At 35.4% G+C, this 23478-nt stretch overlaps 1 protein-coding gene across 2 annotated transcripts in view; it reads left to right on the plus strand.

The window, feature by feature from the left end:
- The window catches only part of HBS1 (translation elongation factor EF-1alpha (GTPase) HBS1), a 400441-nt gene that overhangs the window by 47072 nt on the left and 329891 nt on the right, over nt 1-23478 (plus strand). For both annotated transcript variants that reach the window (XM_090410159.1, XM_090410158.1), the window contains exon 3: nt 12838-12975. In XM_090410159.1, coding sequence (XP_090266285.1) covers nt 12838-12975 — 138 coding nt within the window. The remainder of the gene's footprint in view (nt 1-12837; nt 12976-23478) is intronic.

Consider the following 23478-nt stretch of genomic DNA (forward strand, 5'->3'; position numbering starts at 1 on the left):
ACACGAGGGACCCATCTGCTTGATTTGTAACTAAATTATCCAATGTGACTAGTACTGTTTTGACTAATTTCTCTAATTCCTTATAAATTTATTTATTTAATTATTTACCATACCATCTTTGCTAATTCTCTTGTCTACTTCCATATTTAATTTGCCTTATTCATAACAGATTATGCCTAAATAACTGAAATGTTTTACTTATTCTATAGGTTTCCCATTCAGGACACATTTAATGCCTTCAAGTGTTCCTGTCTATTTTCATAGCCTTTTTATTACTTATTTTCATTCCAAATTATTCAAGTAGTTATTCAGCTTAATAGGGAATCGTGCAGACTTTCACTGCATTTATTCAGAAGTATAATATTATCTGCATAAAGTAAAGAGCTGAGATTAACATCTCCAATTTTGATATCAAGTTTAATACCACTTTCCTTTATAATGTGATCCATATATATGTTGGAGATAATGTACACCCTTATCTTACACCTGATTTAACATCAAACTTATCCCCCATAACTCCTTCAATTCTAACTGCCAATTTACAACTCAAATGTAAACTAAGTATTTCTTGATATAATGTCCCTGTATAACCATATAACTGTAGTGTTTTGAAGAGCTTTTCAACTGGCACTTTGTCATATACCTTTCCAGATCTACAAAACTTAAATACAGATCCTTGTTATATTCCATGACTTCTCCACTATCCATTTTAAAGTGAAAATTTCATCCTGACAACCTCTATTTAACCTGAATCCATCTTGTTTTTCTCCAAACTTTCCATCCACAATTTTTCTTAGCTGTTTCTCAAGTACACTTTCTAGATCTTACAGGAACACTCAGAAAGGAAATTCCTTTGTAATCTTCACATTTTGTTTTTATCCCTTTTTTTTATAGATGGGTACTACGAGAACTCTATTCCAATCATCCGGAATTTGACCCTCTACCCAGGCCTTCTGAATTATCCAGTGTAGTCTAGTCACTGTAAAACTTTTATTTGAGCATTTCTGTTTGAATATTATCTACTTAAGCTTGCTTTTCCACATTTCAGGTTTTTGATGGCTTTCTCCACTTCAGGTATTGATATGTATCCCTGATTGTATTCCTGTTGAGTGTTTTTTATCATCATACTGCTGTCATTGCTTGTTTCATTTAGCAGTCTTTCAGTGTAATTACTCCAGACATCTAGAATATCGTTAGCTTCAGTTTTCATGTCACCTTTAGCTTTTACAATAGACTCCAGTATGTTTTGTCACCTGAGTTTTTTTTATTTATTTTTTAATTTTTGTTTTATTTATATATTTATTTTTATGTTGAGCCCATACATGAGAGGTTGGTTAATCAACCTATAGTACGTTAGTGAGTTGGGAAAGGAGAAACTTGATTATATTTAATTTAAAAGTCTGTATATTGTATTCCTTGGGAAACATAAGGGGGGGAAAGACTGTTCCACAATACATCATTAGCAGGGATGATGGAGTCGGGAAACAAACTTGTTCTGTGGGTTTCATAGTGTACTGTGAAGGGATATTGGGCAGCAACTGCATGTGTTCCAATGGACTTAGTACTGAGTGGGGGAATTATTGATGCTATTTCATATGAATATTTGCCATGAAAATATTTATAGAATACACATATTTCAGAAACCAAATGCCTGTGTGAAAGTGGGTGGAACGAGTTGGTAAGAGATGGGTTATTAATTAATCTGACTGCCCTTCTCTGTATTGAGTCAAGCATTTTGAGAGAGCTCTTGGGATCTCCACCCAAAATGCGAGAGCAGTATTTAATAGCTGGACAGATTTGCGATTTATACATGGTTAACAGCTGTTCAGAGTGAAGTAACGCCTCTTGAACGAAAGAGAAATCCTAGTTTTTTGAAAGCTGAAGAGTCAATGGTTGCATTGTGTTTATGCCAGGAGAGGCTTGATGTCAGGGTGATTTCTAGAAGAGAAATCTTATCTTATTGGAAATTTGAGTGTTGTCAAAGGTAATACTGGGAGAAAATGTTTTTTTTTTTTTTTTTTTGTTGTGAGAAATAAGGCAGAACTGGGTTTTGCCAGCATTGAAATTGATCAGGTTATCTCAACCCCATTGGAGGAGGATGGCTTGGAGATTAGAATTGAGGGCAGTGTTGGTTGATATTCTGTAAGTTAAGGTGATTTGTGTAGAGTAAGGTTTATCAAATAAAAAGGAGTGCAATGTGCTGTCATCTGCAAAACTGTTTGTATTGGGTTAGAGGTCAACTGAAGTAGGTTTGATATATAGAAGGAAGAGGGTTGGTAAGAGAACAAAACATAATCCCAGCATTAGTTGAGATGAGAGGATAGGGAACCATCCACCATCACATATAGTGTGCATCTAGACAGAAAGCTGACAATCCAACTTCAGAAGTCCTGGGACAGACCGACGAGAGTTTGCATAATAGGCCTTTGTGCCAGACCCAGTCAAAAGCTTTGGAGATATCAAGTGCAACCACTTAAGATTTACCAGACAACTCCATGACATTTGTCCAGAGATGGGCAATATATGTGAGTAGATCTGCTGTTAATTGGCAGTGACAGAATCCATACTGGTGGTCATTTATTAGCTGGGAGCCCTTGAGATAGTGTAAGATTTGGAAATTGATGGTTCTCTTCATTACTTTACTTCTTACCAAAGTCTTCTCATAACTTTTGTTTAGCTACTTTTATGCATTGCTTCACTTTCTTACATTTTTTTTTTCTGTATTCTCTAAGATGATCACACACTGACTTTGTTGCCACTTTTGGTATGCTTTCTACTTTCTTTGACTGCCTCTTTAATTTTCTGCATTCACCATGGACTTTTGATTTTCCAGTCCTTATACACAACCTCACCACATGCTTCTCTGGCTGAATCAATCAATGTTTTCTTCAAGGTTTGGTTTTTGTTTTCAATCTTTTTCTTTTTTATAGCAGATTTATTTTTTAATGGCAGACTTAGATTTATTTTTTATTGATACTGTATTGTTATTTACTAGATGCAAATAAGTTAATGTATCCAATAACAATTCTTTGAACTTATTATTTTTGTCATCTCTGTTCATGATCACCCTAGCATTGTCTTTGTCTACTTTCACTATTGCTATGGCTTTGTATAATTTTAAATTTTTGAGGGCTGTGTTTTCCCCATCCCCATTTCTTAGAGGGTTTGCATTTTTAAGGAAGGTAGTGTCTTCTTACCCTAATGATATCTGCTTGAACCGGCAGTAGTTTTTTTGATGATGTTCAATGTTTGCTATTATCTATGTGCACTGGATATTTTCCGGAGCAATAAGAAAATTAAACCCTTTACTTAGAATTTTGGTTTAATTATCCAAAAGTCTATAATTCATCAAGTTGTGGATCATCTTGTCTGCTGAAAGTTGCTGGACATTTTTCTTCCTTGCAAGGTTGTTGAACCTTCCTGATTAAACTTGTCTTATTTTTAAAAAAATATTACTGGTAGCTTTGTATATTTACTTTTTCAACTCTTGAAGTTTCTATATTTGGCTATGAAATAATGTTGGATTCAATATCCACTTAATTTGAATAATATTTACTTTGTTTTTGGCTGATAAGCATTTACAAAAGGTAAGTCTCTTAAGGAATTTAGAATATACTTTGTTGAAGGCTTTCATGTCTTAGCTGGCAGTTTTTCCATAAAGACGTTGCTTATGTTGAAGTTTCCAGTACTGAAAATTATGTAGATGCTTGAATGTAAATCAATAATTTACTGATTAAAATTAATTCTTTAGAAGCCAAAGTTTCACATTATGAGATGCACTCAGTTAAGACACTAAACAACTTAGATAACAAGGACAGTCATGTGCAAACTGGTTGAGCAATTGGTATCCAAACCCAACAAACACATCAGCAAGACATTATCTTACATTAAAAAAAAAAATAAATAAATAAATAAAAAACCTCCAAGCACTTTAAAAGTACCATATAGAACCTTCAATAGAGTAGAACGATCGCTTAGTGAGCATCCACATGTTATTCCTTTTTCACAAATGCTCAGGTAAATGATACACTTGTTTTTCTTTCCAAAATTTATCCCCTTGATATTTGTGAACTCTTTAAGTACTGTTAAAGATACTAAGAAATTTTATACTTGGTTTAATCCTTTTCCCAAGGAAGCAAAACAAAGGTTTGTGCGTGAAATATAGTCATGTCTGAGCTACTTGTATATAGAGGCTAATGACTTCATATCACTTGCCTTACTATGTATCCCATAATGCAAAGCACATCCCCTTTTGGAAGTGCATAATGCAATGCATAATGGGAAGGGCACTACCCAGACTGGTTTTGACCTTTATTAAGGTCTCATCAGTGGGAGCCAGAGCCAGGAGAGACCTGGTTGAAGTAATGCAGAAGTCATATCTCTCTGCAGAAGCCGTATCTCTCCTGGGCCTAGCTCCCACTGATGAGAACTCAATAAAAGTCGAAACAGGTCTGGGTAGTGACCCTTCCCTTTATGCATTGCATTATACATGTCCGAAAGGGGGTGTGTGCTTTGCATTATGGGATACCTAGTAAGGCAAGTGATATGAAGTCATTAGCCTCTATATACAAGTAGCTCAGACATGAATATATTTCACACACAAAACTTTGTTTTTCTTCTTTGGGAAAAAGATTAAAACTAAGTATAAAATTTCTTGGTATCTTTAACATATAATAAACCTAAGGTAAAAAACTTTCTACATCTTTAAGTACTGTCTTAAATTGGAGTATTTCAGCTGGAACAACCACCAGCTCTTTAAATAAATTAAAAATTGAAAATGTTGCAATGTGCTCCTCACTTTCACCTCTCCATTGCTAATTTATACATGGAATTTTTGGCATTCAGTTCAGTTCCCATCCCTGAAACCCAAAGTATTGTTGACATATATAGACGATGTCTTTACCATTTTGCAAAATCACCTACAGACTAACTTTTTTATAATTCCTGAACAATATCCATCCTTGTATTAGTTTCACTGTGGAAGTGGAAAAGAAGGGGTTCTAGTTTTCTTAGATACTTTAGTTACAAAGTATTCATATGTTTAGTTTACTGTAAGCTCTCTTCCATATCCACACACACATGCAGATACTTACATACCATTTGACATCATTCTGTCCAGAAACTTGGAATTTTCAGAACTTTAGCCTTCAGGGCAGAGCAAATTTCATTCTCAGAACCTGCACTGCATCTGAAACAACAGGATCACATCATTCCACAAAATGGATACAACAAAAAAAAAAAAAAAAAAAAAAAAAAAATTTCACCAAACTCCTTAACAAGAACAAACTTGCCCCCTTCCCCAAACCAAAACACACAGCATATTTTCACCTTATATCAAAGTTACAACAGATAAAATTGGCTCCCTCCTGAAACAACAAAGAATCAGAACAGTAAACCTGAACAAAGTATTTATTATCATTATTATTACTATGGGCTTATCCTTGGAGTCCTTAGACTCATTGAGGAAGGCCCTAAACATTATGCCAAGCACTATCCAACATTTGCACAGTATCTATCATACTTTGCTTTGAACTCATTCACAATTATTGCACCCACAGTGGACTCAGGTAACCTTTTCCATTTATTCACCACTCTCCAAGCAAAAAATCTAGTCCTGACTTTGACACCCATGCTAACTACACTCTTGTTCAGTTTTCAAGGGATGCCCGTAGTTCTCCTACTGCCAGACCTGCTATGAAAAGTTTCCTCTGTATTAATCTTGTAAAAACTCTTCAGTAATTTGTATGTTTCAATCATATCACATATTTTCTGCCTGTCGACCAATTTCTGTAAGCTACAAATTTTCAACCTGTCCTCATATGGTTCATTCCATAGACATGATACCATTTTGGTCACTCTCCTCTGGATCCTCTCCTCCTCATCCCCAAAAAACCCAGGTGACCAGATCTGTGTGCAGTAGTGAAGATGGTGGGTCTTATGAAGGCTCTATAAAGAGATATAATAACCTGCTTGTCTCTGCTCATCAGGGTATTCTTCAGTAACCAAGTAATCTGATGAGCTGCTTTAGCCACTTTTGCAATATGCTCTCTGAACTTGAACTCCCTATCCACTAACATCCCTAAATCCCTTGCTTCATCAATTTCTTGGTAAAGTTCCATCATTATGGTACACAGCTGGTAATCTTTTCACCCCGAAATGCATAACCTTACACTTTGTTACGTGAAACCGACATCTATTTTCCTTTGTCCAGACTTTCAATTTATCCAGATCATTCTGCAAAATTTTAACATCTGTATTAACTATTGCTCTACCCAATTTTGCATCATTGGCAAACATCTGAATAGTTCCTCTCAGATCCTTTCCTGTATTGTTAATGAACAAATTAAATAGTCGTGGCCCAAGAACAGAGCCTTGTCACAGGCGTTCTAGTGGACTCTATTCCTGAATAAACTACTCTTAGATATCTCACCATCAACCACCCTCTTATCCATTTCACTAACTTTATATTCATCTCCATGTGCTGCAGTTTGCTGATTAGAATTCTATGCAGTATCCTGTCAAAAGCGTTTGTAAAATCCAGCAGTATCACTGTAACTCATTACCTTTATCAAACTCAGCCATCGCTGTATTATAAAACGTGAACAAGTTACTGAGGCACGACTTACCGTTCACAAATCCATGTTGTTCCCATATAATATCCCATTTCTGTCTATCCATTCCTGTATTTTTTTCTTCACCAACTTCTCCAGTACCTTAACTATGACTCCTGATATGCTGATCAGTTGGTTATTTGCTACATCAGTCTCAGAGGAACTATTTTCCCCCTTTCCACTTGGGACTAATCCAGAGGTGAGACTTAGATTAAATGTGGTCAGAAGCATTGCCAGTTCCCTAGCACCTACTCATAAAACTTGATCTGGTATATCATCTAATCCCATAGTTGTATTTACATCAAGGTTATATAATGTGCTGTGCACCTCCAATTCATTTACCTCAAAGTATTTCCATATAAGCCTTTGTCTCTCTTTCTCTCTATCTCTCGACTGCAATGTTGCTGCAACCTGGATGATATACTCTTGCAAAGTGTTCACTTAGTCATTGTACTATTTCGCCTGGTTCAGTTACCTCCTTACCATCGGCATTCACTAAAATCATCCTGCCATAAACATTCTTTCTTTTACTTGACATACAGAAAGAATTCTTTGGGATTATCTTTGGCCTGCACTGCTAATTTCCTTTCTTATTCTGCTTTTGCTTTTCTTACCACACTGATTACCCTTCTGGGTAATCAGTGTGGTAAGAAAAGCTCATGTGTACTGCTGGTCACCTTTTTCCTTGAATTTGGTAGAGCCTCTGCTACTAATGGTTTGCAAAAAGTTAAGCAAGTTTGAGCGCAGTTAGTATTTGGAAGGAGATCAATCGTTCGATGCTGTTGGCACACTCTCCCTTGATGAGTCTTTGGACTCCCTGGAGGTGTCACATAATAATAATAATTCCTTCCACAATTTTATTTTATTTTATTTTAAATCTCTAGCTTAATGAGGATATTCATCCATTTAACTCCCACTTGATTTATTCTCCTGACTATGCAATCTGCTATTTCTTCCCTCAAATGCTTTACCACTTCCTATGATGCGCTATCAACACTCAGCCCTTGCAGTTTCACATGGCATGGCATTGATCCAAGTAATCTCCTAAGCTTATCATACTTCGCAGCCTTGTAATTCCACATATACCCCCCCTCCCCCATCCCTTAATTGAAAATTCCACCTCCCAAGTCAAGACCATATGAACACTCTCACTATTTCATGTTAGAGGTTTAATGGAATCACTGAGAAAGGATTAAAACTAATTTTAATACTTCCAATATTTCGTCTCCGTCACAGAGACATCTTCGGGGATTACAAAAACTTTTTGTAGCAACACACACACACAAATACAATACAAAGTATTTGTATTGTATTTGTGTGTGTGTGTTGAAGTCCTATCTAGGTGGTGCACCCTCTATTTCAACGGAGACAAAATATTGGAAGTATTAAAATTAGTTTTAATCCTTTCTCAGTGCTGTTAATATTCCATTAAACCTCTAACATGAATTCTTCACAGCACTTAAGCCTCAACACACGTACTCTCACTATTTGGCAATGTGGTCATATTGGTTATAGACAAATTCTCTGATTCAATTAATAGATGTAGCACTCTCAAACTCCAAGTACATTCCATCACCTGCTGCCCCAGGCAGGGCTGGCTCTAGAAATCCACTCTCCTGCTTGTCACTGGCGAGCAAACAGAGATAAGAGATGAATGAATTTTCAACCTCGTTCTAAATGCATTCAAAATATATTATTATTATTATTATTTTTTTTGCATAATTTATTTAAGAAAAGTGTGTATGCATGGGGATAAATACTGCCAGTGAATTCATCAGAGAAGGTTTATTTTCAGCGAGTCTGAAAGCAAACAGTACATCGCTCTCTTTTAAAGAATATTGAACTAAATGTTAAAATTTTAGTTGCTGGTTTTCTCTAAAAGTCATAATGTAAGCCAGTCATCTTCTCTTTCTTCTCTTCTTTTTATTTCCTTTAAGGTTCAGAACTTTATTTTTCTTTTTATGTGTATGTGAAATCAGATATCAGATGATATCAGAAGTCTGGAGAAATTATTTAATAGAGAGAAAAGTAATGTAGAGAGTCATATGAAATCAGATGATCATTGGTGGAATGGTGAGACTGTTTTTATCAAAGCCTGGAGAAATTACTTATTGAAGTGAGAGCTAATACAGAGAGTCATGTGAAATTAGATGATTCTGGGGGGTGGGGTAAGCATTTGTGTTAAGTGCAACTAAAATATCTATATATGAATGTCAATAAATATGATTGTTAATCACTTGAAAGGGTATACAGGTCCACCCTTTTTTGCATTTTTTCTCCCAGTAGTAACCCTGCTAGGAGGTAATTTATTCCTACATGTTCCATTGTATACAATGCATATATTACATGTAGCTTACAAGTACTGATTAACATATATATTTTTGTATGAATATTTACATTTATATTTTTATATCTATATGTACATATTTTGACCTTTACATTCATATTTATATTTTTATATATTATTTATGCTATATAATTCATATAATATCAGTAATTTATGTTACATTACAATGACTGGAACTTGATCTTATTGGCAAATTTAATTAATTCTGTAATACTTGGTAAGTCTCAGTTTTGACATTGGCCACTTGTCTCCAGAAGTGATAACATGTTGTATTAGGGATGGAGTCCAGCAGCTGACGATCGTGAAGTATGTGATCGACAGTCCATTGAAGGTACGGACAACAAATGCATGATGGGGATTCCAGGATATGGAATCTGTAGGTAGTGTCTTAGTTTTCCATGTTTCGTTAGTAGCGTGGTTAAACATGGAGAGTTGGTGTGTTTTTTCAGCCAGAGTCTGCTTCTGATACTTGGCAAGAATTCTTTTGTTGTTGATCATTTTCTGATGTTTTCCATTCTTCTTCCCACAAGTTTTGGATTCTTTCTTCTGCAAGGGTTTTCATAGTAGATTTCAAGTATGTTTGGTAACTTGTTTCTAGCCTCTTCTTTAGCCAGCTGATCCCTCTCTTGTGTCCTGCAACCCCAGTATGCATGTTCACCAAACAGAAATGATTTCCCATCCCTCTAGAGTGAGATTCCAAACCAGATTTGTCTGTTCTATTAATGCTATATGTTTTTTTTTTTAATGTCATCTATAGTGCTTCTGCTGTCACTGTAAATTGTTGCTGTCTTTTGATGAGAGGTGCTGAGTTCTAATTCCCTGAGATATGTAAGTGAATGAACTATAGCAAGTTGTTCTGCTTGGTTGTTGGAACAGAGAGGATGCAGTCTAGAGCAGCATTCTTGTATAATGGACTGTCTGTCATATGGAAACTTCAAAAAACTTCAAACTTCAAACCAAAGAGAAAGAACAGTTCCCTTTGGTTTGAAGTTTTCATCATTGTATGTATGGAAATTGTCACTTTCAGAGCTTTTCTTCTCCTTAATATATGTTCTCTTTGCTGGGTGAGGCCACCTACTGTAGTGACATTCATAGCAGACATTCATAGCAATTTGAATCAGTTTTGGAAGTGACTTCATGTATAAGAGAGAATTCTTGCATTTTCAGGTAGATTGGTGTTAGAGTATGTGTGTGGATGGGAAAGCTGTCCATCTAGTTCAAGCAAACTGTAGATGTAAATGTATGAGAAATCCAGAAGGTAATAGGTAATATGTTATATCTATACACGAATGTATAGAGATAACAAGTTAATGTATTGTAGATTGTTGGCATTAATGAAACTTGGCTCTCACTCAGATGCAGTAACTGTATATGAAGTGTAAAGGGAGTATTTTCAGGAAGGATAGAAGAGATAGGAAGTGGGGTACTATTAATGCTATCATGCTTTTTTTTGATCCATATGGGGTAAAAACATGTGAAAGCAATAATAATAATGCTCCATGCCACATTGAGTTTGAGGTTATCTATTGTGAAGTGGAAGCCAGCAAGATGAAATATATGGTGGGTGGTTATCACAGGCCTAGCAGTTCAGTTGTTAGGGACAATGAAATGCACTGTCAAATTACCTTGATGGGTACTAAATAGGTAATCATTATGGATGGCTTGATATTGATTGGATGGCATGGAAAACTCATAAGAATGAATATGAATTTATTGAGCCATTGCAAAATGACCTTCTCAAACAGCACATGAAAGAAGGAACTTGAGGTTCAAGAGTGTTAGTTTTGATCATAGCATCAGAAGGGGTTTCAGTTAAGGATGTGACTGTTGGTGACATCATGCTGTATATTGACTTAGGAAGTAGCTAAGTATGTGATATTTCTATTAGAAAATTATGCATGTTGAATTCCAACCTGGAAATTATGACAAACTCAAGAAAATACTGTTTAGTCCCATTGCATTAGTTATTGAAATGGGAATCCTCCCTAGAGTTCAATGAACAAATAGGATGAGAGTGAAATATGTGCAGCCTTATTAACTGAGATCCATAATAAGATGATAACGTGAGAATAAGGTTGACAGGTATTATGAAACATGTAAGGGGCAGGCTAGAAAAGTTTGTATTGTATAGTGTTGTATTCATACTTACACTTAAGTAAATAGAAAATGGAAGAATAACATTCACTGAATGTAGACAGCATGCTTGCCTGAAGTAGATGTGATTGTTTGAATAATGAGAATGCTCATTTGCTAAGAGAAGTGCATGAAAAGGAGGTTCTAGAACTGTTACACAACCTGTACAAAAATTCACCAATAGGGACAGGTGGGATATTAGCATATTTGCTAAAAGAATGTTGAACTTAACTGGTTAGTTCACTGACCTGGTTGTATACAAAAACCAATGTGTCTATACTGGTGAAGAAGCTTTAACTTTCTTTTAGAAAAGTTAGTAATAAGTTGGATACAGAAATGGGTTGACAAACAAGTTGTGTTTTCTATGGTACAGCTTTGGTTTACTAAAGGGCAATCATACAGGCAAATCAGCCAAGAGTGCACATGCAATTTACAGACAAAAAATTCTAGTGGTGGTGGTACATAGTGTGGTGTTTAGAGGAGGCAGTGAGTTGTGCGGAGTAATAACCTCTAACAATGAGTTCTTGGATTCCTTGAAGGTGCCATGTAATAATAATAATGACTGAATAATTTTTCTTATTTTATTATGTTTTGCTCTTATTTTATTATGTTTTTTTATTTTGATTTTTCTAGGGCATTTGATAGGATATTATACACAAAAGGCTTTTGCATAAATTAAAGGATATTGGATTGGAATATAAACTTGATTTCGATGAGGGACTTGCTTATGAACAATCATTAGAAAGTGCTGTATGATGTGTGTGTGTGTGGGGTGGAGTCTTTGAGATTTAAGGTGAGCAGTGGTGTTCCCAGTGAGCAATCCTTGGACCAGTGTTGTTCAATATACAGTATACATTAATGATATTGGGAAGGACTTGACAGGAGATATTCAATTGCTTGCTGATAATGCAAACATAGAGAGGTTGATCAGTGATGCTATTGATATGCAGTGTTTACTAAATGACTTGAATAGGCTGGAACTGTTGGCAAATGATGATGGATGTCAATTCAGTGTTAGTAAGTGTAAAGTTATGCACTTTCATATGATGTGATTTCCACTGGCATACTATATTGATGGGATTATACTTGGAAAAACTGATGAGGGTAGGGATTTCAGAGTTATTAATAAGAAGTAAGTTCCAAGGTCACATAACTAAGGTTGCAAAATTCAGAAGTATTGTGAATAATGCAAATGTATCCATTTGCATTATTCACCTTTGCTCTCACTCTTTTAGCAAATGTCAGAATTGTTACCTCCCAGTCAGAGGTGTATGGTCATTGTTGTCAGTTGGAGGTACAATGGGCATCACATTAGTGGTTGGATTTGAACCATCAATGTGATGAATGTTCAGATAATTCTTAAAAGTTGGCCAGTTTGAATAGAAAGCTGAAGTTAATTCCTCAGTGAAATCTCCCACCATATTTCTACAGTTTTGACTTTTTCTTATCTACAAAACTAGTCTCACCTTAAAACCAAAACCATTAAACTAGTCTGGGGTTATCCTTATCATACTGTCATTACACTTAGTTTTACTATCTTGATGTTCATGCTTTCATGCAAGTACTCAAAAATCTAGATTTATTGATAATGTTTTGCTAGAAACTTATTAAGTGACTGATGAAAATTAAGTGTTCTAAGATTATTCTATATAAATAGATTAACTCGACCTTTTCATGCTCTTTTTGGATTATCTGTAAGCATTTCACTACTAAAACTAATCTTTCATTTATTTTTATTTTTGATAGCATCTGAATTTATATTTGACCGAGATGCCAAAACCCACTCAATTTCATCATTTTTGAGTCCTAAAACAGAAGTGTTAAAGGAGGAAGATGAAACAGAGTTTTCAAATAATAAAACTGAATGGAATCCAAGAGATCATGGTAAGTAGCATGCAAATGTTTATTTTCTTCTTCATTTTGCTTTATGGTTTTTTGCATTTATTTGTATTTTTATTTATTTTTTATTTATATTTATATGTTTTTTCTTTATTTGGTTTCCAGTTTGTTAGTGTTCTTTTTAAATCCATTTTATTAATGTGCACATTACTTTCCTGATCTTTTTTTTTTTTCCTCATTCATTTAGGGAATGTATTTGATATTAAGATTAGTGATCAGATATGTATTTGATATTATGTGTGTGCGTGTTAAAGATACCAAGCTATTTTAAACCTGGTTTTACTCCATTTCCCAAGTAAGCAAACAGACAAAACAAGTCAAGTTTGCGCCTGCAAGTGTTGCAAGTCTTGCTGACCCTGCACGTAGTGCAAGATCAAGGCAACTCATGGTAAAAGTAGAATAAGCTCTGATCACTAATCTTAATATTTACCCTTAATGCAAAGCCCATCTCTTGGAGGACATGTATGCTGCTTTGTATTAAAGGCAAGGGGCCACTACCCAGACCGGTTTCGACCTTTATTGAGGTCTCATCAGTGGGAGCCAGGCTAGAAATACCAAGATTTTAGTAATATAGAGCTTATAAGTATTTTACCAGAACAGGTTAGAATAAGGTGTTTTTACCTTATTAAATAGAAATCTCAGGAGGAGATATAAATGTAGAAAGTATTTTACCTTGGGTATAATAAATGTTAAAGATACCAAGCTATTTTAAACCTGGTTTTACTCCATTTCCCAAGTAAGCAAACAGACAAACAAGTCAAGTTTGTGCCTGCAAGTGTTGCAAGTCTAGCTGACCCCGCACGTACTGCAAGACCAAGGCAACTCATGGTAAAAGTAGAATAAGCTCTGATCACTAATCTTAATATTTACCCTTAATGCAAAGCCCATCTCCTGGAGGAGATGTATGATGTTTTGTATTAAAGGCAAGGGGCCACTACCCAGACTGGTTTCGACCTTTATTAAGGTCTCATCAGTGGTAGCCAGACTAGAAATACCAAGATTTTAGTAATACAGAGCTTATAACTTGCACCACATGCAGGGTCAGCTACACTTGCAACATTTGCAGGTGCTTGACTTGTTTGTCTGTTTGCTTAGGAAATGGAGTAAAACCAGGTTTAAAATAGCTTGGTATCTTTAACATTTATTATACCCAAGGTAAAATACATTCTACATTTATATCTCCTGCTGAGATTTTTATTTAATAAGGTAAAACACCTTATGGTAACTTGTTCTGGTAAATTACTTATAAGCTCTATATTACTAAAATCTTGATATTTCTAGCCTGGCTCCCACTGATGAGACCTCAATAAAGGTCGAAACAAACCAGTCTGGGTAGTGGCCCCTTGCCTTTAACACAAAGCATCATACATCTCATCCAGGAGATGGGCTTTGCATTAAGGGTAAATATTAAGATTAGTGATCAGAGCTTATTCTACTTTTACCATGAGTTGCCTTGGTCTTGCACATCGTGCGGGGTCAGCTAGACTTGCAACACTTGCAAGCGCAAACTTGACTTGTTTGTCTGTTTGTTTACTTGGGGAATAGAGTAAAACCAGGTTTAAAATAGCTTGGTATCTTTAACATTTATTATACCCAAGGTAAAATACTTTCTACACACATTTATATATTCTATTGGGGTGCTTAATGGTTAAAGCTATATAACTGAGAGGAGACCTCCACATAGCCTTTAAAGGAATGTGGAGAACTGACCAGGGCTTCTGACCTAATGTCCAATCCTCACCTTCTCGTGGTGCACCCTGTTGGGTATCTACTTGGATACTGAACGAATGAGGATGGGCTGGCAATTTGGGACTTAGCCGACTAAATTGTATTCTTATTGGTTAAACCAAAATAAAAAATGATGGTACAACATGACAAAATTTCATGCTGGCTGGGGCGTTGCCCAGTTAAACAAGGACCCCGTTGTTTTTGCCAGGGAACCAGGGCGAACAGCAAAAAGTCAGCTACTGGAACAAATCTGAAAACACACTCCAACTCGACATCACCAGAGTTAAAGATCGGTACTATCAACATAAGAAGCCTGAATGGCAAAGAAATGGAGCTAGCGGAGGAATTAGATAAGTACCAGATCGACATAATAGGGGTGACTGAAACAAAAAAGACAAAAACTAGTGAGATCTTTCTGAGCAATAAATACAAAATGTTATATTCAGGCAATGACAATCAAGGAAAAGAAGGAGTAGCCAGAGTATTCAACACGAAATATGAGGCTAATTTTCTTGAATGGCAGGCAGTCTCAAGTAGAGTGATGTGGGCAAATATGAGAATGGGGAACTGGACAATGAGACTTATTTGTGCCTATGGTCCCACAGAAGGTTCTACTAAGGTAGAAGTGGAGGAATTTTTTGATGCTTTAGAAAAAGCAACTGACACAATGAAAAAGGAAAAGTTGGTCCTTGTTGGGGATCTAAATAGAAGAGTAGGAAATGATTGTCAGACATATAAAAATATATTGCGAAAATGTGGAGAAAAGAGCAAAGCTAATAATAATGGCAAGTATTTGTTGGATTTCTGCTCAGGACATTACTATCAGTTTATTACTAACACCATGTTCCAACATAAAAATGTGCATAAATTCACACGGAGAGAAGAGGCAAGGAAAAAGAAAAGTCTCATTGACTGTGTTATTGTTGATAGTGATGTTTTCTCCCTGGTGCAGGACACCAGAGTGTATACAGAGGATTTGAAATTGGAAGTGATCACTATTTAGTCGAGTAGAATAAAATTGAATTTCATATTGAAAAGAATAACATGTAAGAAAGTTTTAAAGCGAATAAAAGTTGAGCAGCTCTCAGATGTGAACTGTAGACTAAAATACACGAAGATTATTGAAGAAAAAATGAAAGAGTTTGAGAACAGTAATCAAACCTTGGAGATTCAGTGGCAAACTCTGAAGAAAACACTGATTGATTCTGCCATAGGGGCATGTGGTGAGGTTTTCTGCAAGGATAAAAACATCAGAACTCCCTGGTGAACACAGGAAGTTAAAGAGGCAGTGAAGGAAAAGAAGAATGCATATCAAAAGTTCCTGGCAAATAAGTCAGCTTGTGCTCTTAGAGAATACAGAGACAAATGCAAGAAAGCTAAACATTGTGTAAAACTAGCTAAACAAAAGTCACGGGAGGACTTTGGCAAGAATATAGAAAATAAATATCAAGAAGGTGGCAAAATATTTTGGAGGTTGTTGAAGAAGCTTAGGAATGAAGGAAAGAGTGCTGTAAAAGGAGTTAGAGATGATAAAGGTGACATGAAAATGGAGGAAAAAGATATCCTTGAAGTATGGAGTAATTACCTTGAAAAACTGCTAAATGAAACAAGCAGTGATGACAGCAGAGTGGTAAAAAACATTGACCAGGCATGCAGTCAGGAATACATATCCATACTTGAAGTAGAAAAAGCCATCAAAGGCTTAAAATATGGAAAGGCAGCAGGAGTAGATGATATTCGTCCAGAAATGCTGAAGTATGGTGGTATAAAAGTCTTGCAGTGGTTGCACTGCATTGTTCAGAAAGCTTGGGCTGAGGGACGAATTCCTGATGATTGGAGTAGAGCTTTCATAGTACCCATATATAAAATGGGAAATAAAACTGAATGTGAGAATTAATTTCCCTACTAAGTGTTCCTGGCAAGATTTATGCAAGTATACTTGAGAAACGATTGAGAAGAATTGTGGAAGAAAAGCTGGGTGAAGAACAAGCTGGATTCTGGCCAAATAGAGGCTGTCAGGATCAGATCTTCACTTTATGACAAATAGTGGAGAAATCATGGGAATATAACAAAGATCTGTATTTGAGTTTTGTCGATTTGGAAAAGGCATATGACAAGGTGCCAAGAGAGAAGCTATTCAATACACTACAGTTATATGGTGTCAATGGGGCATTATATCAAGCAATACTTAGTGTTTATTTAAGTTGTAAGTGAACAGTTAGAATTGAAGGAAGTACAGGAAGATGGTTTAATGTTAAATCTGGTGTGAGACAAGGATGTACATTATCCCCTCTGTTATTCATTATCTATATGGATCACATTATGAAGGAAAGTGGTATTAAACATGATATCAAAATTGGAGAAGTTAATGTCAGCTCTTTGCTTTATGCGGATGATGTTATACTTCTAAATAAATCCGCTACAAGTCTGCAAGATTCTCTGACTAAATTGAATAGCTGTTGTAGTAGATATGGTATGAAGGTCAGCATTAAAAAGACAAAGACAATGAAAATAGGCAGAATCATTGAAAATGTCAGCTGTATTGTGAATGGAGGAGAACCTATGAAACAAGTAAAACATTTCAGCTACTTAGGCACGATTTTTAGTGAAGATGGTAAATTAAATATAGAAATAGACAACAGAATCAGCAAAGCTGCTATGGTGGGAAGTCAATTGAATAAATTCATATGGAATAAGAGAGAAATGAGTCAGAACACTAAATTAGCTGTATACAAGACGGTGTTCAAACCAGTTTTAACTTATGGATCTGAGTGCTGGTCAGAAGTAAAACACTTGACCAAAGACTAGAGACTGCAGATATGAGAGTCCTGAGAAAGATTAGAGATGTGAACAGATGGCATCAATGGCAATATCATATTAAAAATGAGGATATTAGGAAAGAACTTGATATTGTCAGCATCCAGGAATGCGTTTGCAGAGCTAATCTCAGGTGGTATGGTCACTTAAATAGTATGGGAGAGGAAAGATTAGCAAAACAAGTGTTCTCTGCCAGGTTGGCAGGAAAACGACCCAGAGGAAGACCAAGATATAGGTGGATTGATATGGTACAAAGTGCCTTAGACAATAGAAATATAAGATCTGATAATGTTGAAGTCTTGACAAGTAACTGACTGATTTGGAGGAAAATTGTAGATAGGAAGTTAGTAATGATGTAATTTTTTCATGTGGTACTATCATATCCTGTACACCCCTTGAGGGTACATGGCAGGAATTTGATGATGATGATGATATATCCTTTTTTATTTTTTTTTCAGTTAGATATTTTAAACCATTTTTTCATGATGTTTTCATTTTCCATGTCTGTTATTTTTGATGTTTCTAATCTTGTTTTATGTGCATATGTTAATATTGATCAGACTACTAATTTATAGATTCTTAGTTTTTGTTTCTTTTGTTAGATCTGTATTTTATAATGCCATTGAATATAAACATCCTGATATTTTATTACCCTTTTTTTGATATTGTGTTATGTATCTTCAGTCTGGGTTGTGTTTTCACTGTTAACTATTATTACTAGGCATATAAATTTTTACTGCAGCAAGTATTTTTCCATTTAGTTCCAATTGACATCTTGTTAATTCTTTTGCAATTACCGGTTTTGTTTTCTCAGTTGAAAATCTGTCATTTGATTTCCATGTTAATACTGCTGCTATCTATTGGAATTTAAATAATTGCTTTTGGAGTTCATCTGCATTTCCTGCTAGTAGTATTACTAGCAGGAAATACTAGTAATATCTGTATATCCGATCAACCTTCAATTTTTTTTTAACTTCATTTAATTTCTGTTTTTTAAATTCTGTTATTATTCATTCGTAATCATGTTAAATAAAGATGAACTTATAGAATTGCCTTGTCTGATCCCTATCTTATATGAATTTTTGCATTGTGATATTTCATTGCACATTTATTTTTTTGTGTATGTATGTATATCTTAATGCTATTACTTTCAAAACATCCTGTAACCTGAATTTCACAATAGCTTATTGTGAAATAATTTTCTTGCTGTTCTCTTTCTAAATTGGTAAATGTACCAGTTTAGAAAGAGAACGGCAAGTTCACATATTTCTTTTTTTTTTGATTTTGGATAATTTTCTGTTTGTTTCTTTGCCTCCATGAAAGTGATATTCTATTTGTTTAGAATAACCTTCCTAATAATTTAGTTTTGTAAGTTTTATTGTGTTTTTGTTTCCATTTTTTAAAATATTTTTGGCTCTTTATATTTAGCTATGTTAGCCTTATTTTGTAATTTAAATTAAAGATGTCAGGAAATTATATTCTTGATTTAATCCTATATGCAAGAGTAAGCAAACAGTGTTTGTGCATGTCTATTTGTATATAGAAGCTAATGACTTCACATTAATTGCCCTAGTATCCTATAATGCAGAGCACACATCCTTTTGAGTGTATATAATGCTATGCATTATGGGAAGGGCCACTACCCAGACCAGTTTCAACCTTTATTGGAGGTATGTTGAAGTGAAGTGCAGGGATACCTCTCCAAAAACTCTGAATGATTTACAAGATCAGTCTAAATCTCACTTTGTGACTCAAAAGGATCAGTACTAAACTCAGCAGTGACTCCACTCAACAACAGGAAAAAACTTGTCACCAAGCAGAGCCTTTCTGCTCCCCAGGAGCAAGCAAATCCAAAGACAAAAATTATCAAATGTCATCAGTGGTAGCCAGATCCAGAAGAGATACCAAGGTTGAAGTAATTCAGAAGTCATATATTTCCCATAAAGAAGAAATGAAAAGGAGTATCACCTTATTATTAAATTACTCTGGATCAGAGATAGATATTGAAAGGTTTTTCACTTGGTTAGGTTAGCTAACTATAAATTAAAGATGCTAAGAAATTATATTTTTGGTTTAATCCTTTATCCAAGTGTAAGCAAACAAAGTTAGCAAGTGATGATTTAATAAAGAATTTGACAATTTGACCTATATTTGAATGCTAACTATGAGTTATTTTGTATTTTTCATACTGAACATTATTGCAGACTACACAATAATTTGTTGCAAGTGCAGCTATTTCACTTTGGGAAAGGGAAGATTGGCAGCACATACATAGTAGCTATAGTGGTTAAATGAGAGAAATAACACAACAGATTTGCAAAATAAATACAAAAATTGTAACACTAGATGATTTCATAACGTGCATGTTTATATTACAGGTTCAAAATTTTTAGACCTACAAGAAAGGTCAGCTTATTAGAAACAAGTGGTACCAAGATTGTACTGACATCAACAAGCAGTTAATATAAGTTGCTTATTTTTTTAATAAGCCTGTGTAGCTCAGTGGATGTGGTGTTTACACACCACCGCGCTTGGCCGCACGAAGGAAGACTTGGTTTCGAGTCTAGTCGGCGACTAGAGGAAATTTTTCTAAGCCTTTTTTCGACCGGTTCCCGAGTTAGTCGATCTCTGGCACGGGCAAGCAGGTTTTTCCTCCCGGAAACTCGGGTTTTTCGTCCTGTAAACTCAAGAAAATCGACCGTAGAACCCACATTATTTCAGACATTAAATATATTGTGTTAGGATTAGGGACCACGAGATGGCGGCACATTCGAGCCGTCTCTCTTCACTGCGTACCGCTTAATTAGTGATAGCCTTGGGCCATCTATCTCTGATTGGTACCAGTGGAGATTGAACTGCCCACTCAGTCTCCAAAAGTTAGATAGGGCTAAATGGCCTCGCCTACTCCCGTATATGGGAATAAAAAGGCGTTAGCTGATTTTTTTTTTTTATTTTTTATTTTTTTAATACACATAAACTAATAATTTTTTTTCAAGAGTAAATATACAACTTGGGGCGAGATATCTTGTATGTGGCATATATAAAAGAAGTTTTTGTCAAATACCACATGGCAACTACAAAATAATTTCAGTCTTGATTCTTTACTAAAAGTTTGTAGCTACAGTAACTAAGTGAAAAAATAACAGGAATTAGATATTATTAAAAAGAAAATACTAAGAACATTTTAGCAGTGTCAGCAAGTTTGATAACCAGCTTATGGTAACTGCATGGGGATGCTGGTGCAAATTGTTGTCACTCACTTCTAATGAGTTGGCTGCTTTCTACCCTCATAAGACTAGAAACTTACAAACAGTAATATATTCACACATGCTACAAAAATTTTTCTACTAAAGAAAAGTTGTAGTTACAGTGACAGTGTGAAAAATATATCATCATCATCATCATCATCAAATTCCTGCCATGTACCCTCAAGGGGTGTACAGGATATGATAGTACTATATGAAAAATTTACATCATTACTAACTTCCTATCTACAATTTTCCTCCAAATCAGTCTGTTACTTGTCAAGACTCCAACATTATCAGATCTTATATTTCTATCGTCTAAGGCACTTTGTACCGTATCAATCCACCTATATCTTGGTCTTCCTCTGGGTCGTTTTCCTGCCAACCTGGCAGAGAACACTTGTTTTGCTAATCTTTCCTCTCCCATTCTATTTAAGTGACCATACCATCTGAGATTAGCTCTGCTAACGCATTCCTGGATGCTGACAATGTCAAGTTCTTTCCTAATATCCTCATTTTTAATATGATATTGCCATTGATGCCATCTGTTCACGCCTCTAATCTTTCTCAGGACTCTCATATCTGCGGTCTCTAGTCTTTGGTCAAGTGTTTTACTTCTGACCCAGCTCTCATATCCATAAGTTAAAATTGGTTTGAACACAGTCTTGTATACAGCTAATTTAGTGTTCCGACTAATTCCTTTCTTATTCCATATGAATTTATTCAATTGACTTCCCACGATACCAGCTTTGCTGATTCTGTTGTCTATTTCTATATTTAGTTTACCATCTTCAGTAAAAATTGTGCCTAAGTAGCTGAAATGTTTTACTTGTTCCACAGGTTCTCCATTCACAACACAGTTGACATTTTCAATGATTCTGCCTATTTTCATTGTCTTTGTCTTTTTATTGCTGACCTTCATACCATATCTATTACAACAGCTATTCAATTTAGTCAGAGAATCTTGCAGACTTGTAGCGGATTTATTTAGAAGTATAACATCATCCGCATAAAGCAAAGAGCTGACATTAACATCTCCAATTTTGATATCAGGTTTAATACCACATTCCTTCATAATGTGATCCATATAGATAATGAATAACAGAGGGGATAATGTACATCCTTGTCTCACACCAGATTTAACATTAAACCATCTTCCTGTACTTCCTTCAATTCTAACTGCTGACTCACAACTCAAATAAAGACTAAGTATTGCTTGATATAATGCCCCATTGACACCATATAACTGCAGCGTATTGAATAGATTCTCTCTTGGCACCTTGTCATATGCCTTTTCCAAATCGACAAAACTTAAATACAGATCTTTGTTATATTCCCATGCTTTCTCGACTATTTGTCGTAAAGTGAAGATCTGATCCTGACAGCCTCTATTTGGCCTGAATCCAGCTTGTTCTTCACCAAGCTTTTCTTCCACAATTCTTCTCAACCGTTTCTCAAGTATACTTGCATAGATCTTGCCAGGAACACTCAGTAGGGAAATACCTCTGTAATTCTCACATTCAGTTTTATTTCCCTTTTTATATATGGGTACTATGAGAGCTCTACTCCAATCATCGGGAATTCGTCCCTCTGTCCAGGCTTTCTGAACTATGCAGTGCAACCACTGTAAGACTCTTATACCACCATACTTCAGCATTTCTGGTCGAATATCATCTACTCCTGCTGCCTTTCCACATTTCAAGCCTTTGATGGCTTTTTCTACTTCAAGTATAGATATGTATTCCTGACTGCATGCCTGGTCAGTGTTTTTTATCACTGTGCTGTCATCACTGCTTGTTTCATTTAGCAGTTTTTCAAAGTAATTACTCCATACTTCAAGGATATCTTTTTCTCCTGTTTTCATTTCACCTTTATCATCTCTAATTCCTTTCACAGCACTCTTTCCTCCATTCCTAAGCTTCTTCAACAACCTCCAGAATATTTTGCCACCTTCTTGATATTTATTTTCTATATTCTTGCCAAAGTCCTCCCATGACTTTTGTTTAGCTAGTTTTACACACTGTTTAGCTTTCTTACATTTGTCTCTGTATTCTGTAAGAGTAAAAGCTGACTTATTTGCCAGGAACTTTTGATATGCTTTCTTCTTTTCCTTCACTGCCTCTTTAACTTCCTGTGTCCACCAGGGAGTTCTGATTTTTTTATCTTTGCACACAACCTCACCACATGCCTCTCTGGCAGAATCAATCAATGTTTCCTTCAGAGTTTGCCACTGAATCTCCAAGGTTTGATTCCTGTTCTCAAACTCTTTCATTTTCTTTTCAATAATATTTCTGTATTTTAGTCTACAGTTTACATCTGAGAGCTGCTCAACTTTTATTCGCTTTAAAACTTTCTTACATGTTATTCTTTTCAATATGAAATTCAATCAACAGTTGTGTATTTTTGAAGAGGAAAATACTAACAACCTGTTGACACCAGTAGCGAGTTTACACATTAGACCAGTGGCAGTCATTGTATCAAATGCTATATGCAGAAGTTTGATTCCTGACTTATGTAAGGGTTACATTCTGTAAACTTTACATAACTTGAATTTTATGTCAGATTTACTCCCCTCCCCACTCATTAATCACACCCTATCATACATGTTTGCAGTATGTGTATGTTGTAGTATAATAACATTTTAAAAGGGTATGCTGTTAGTTTCATTCACAGGATGCAGACACAAATTAGATTGCAG

The sequence above is a fragment of the Typopeltis vanoorti genome, chromosome 20 (genome assembly GCF_054136105.1).
Source record: "Typopeltis vanoorti isolate ZY-2024b chromosome 20, IOZ_Tvanoo_1.0, whole genome shotgun sequence".
In the NCBI taxonomy this organism is placed as follows: Eukaryota; Metazoa; Arthropoda; class Arachnida; order Uropygi; family Thelyphonidae; genus Typopeltis; species Typopeltis vanoorti.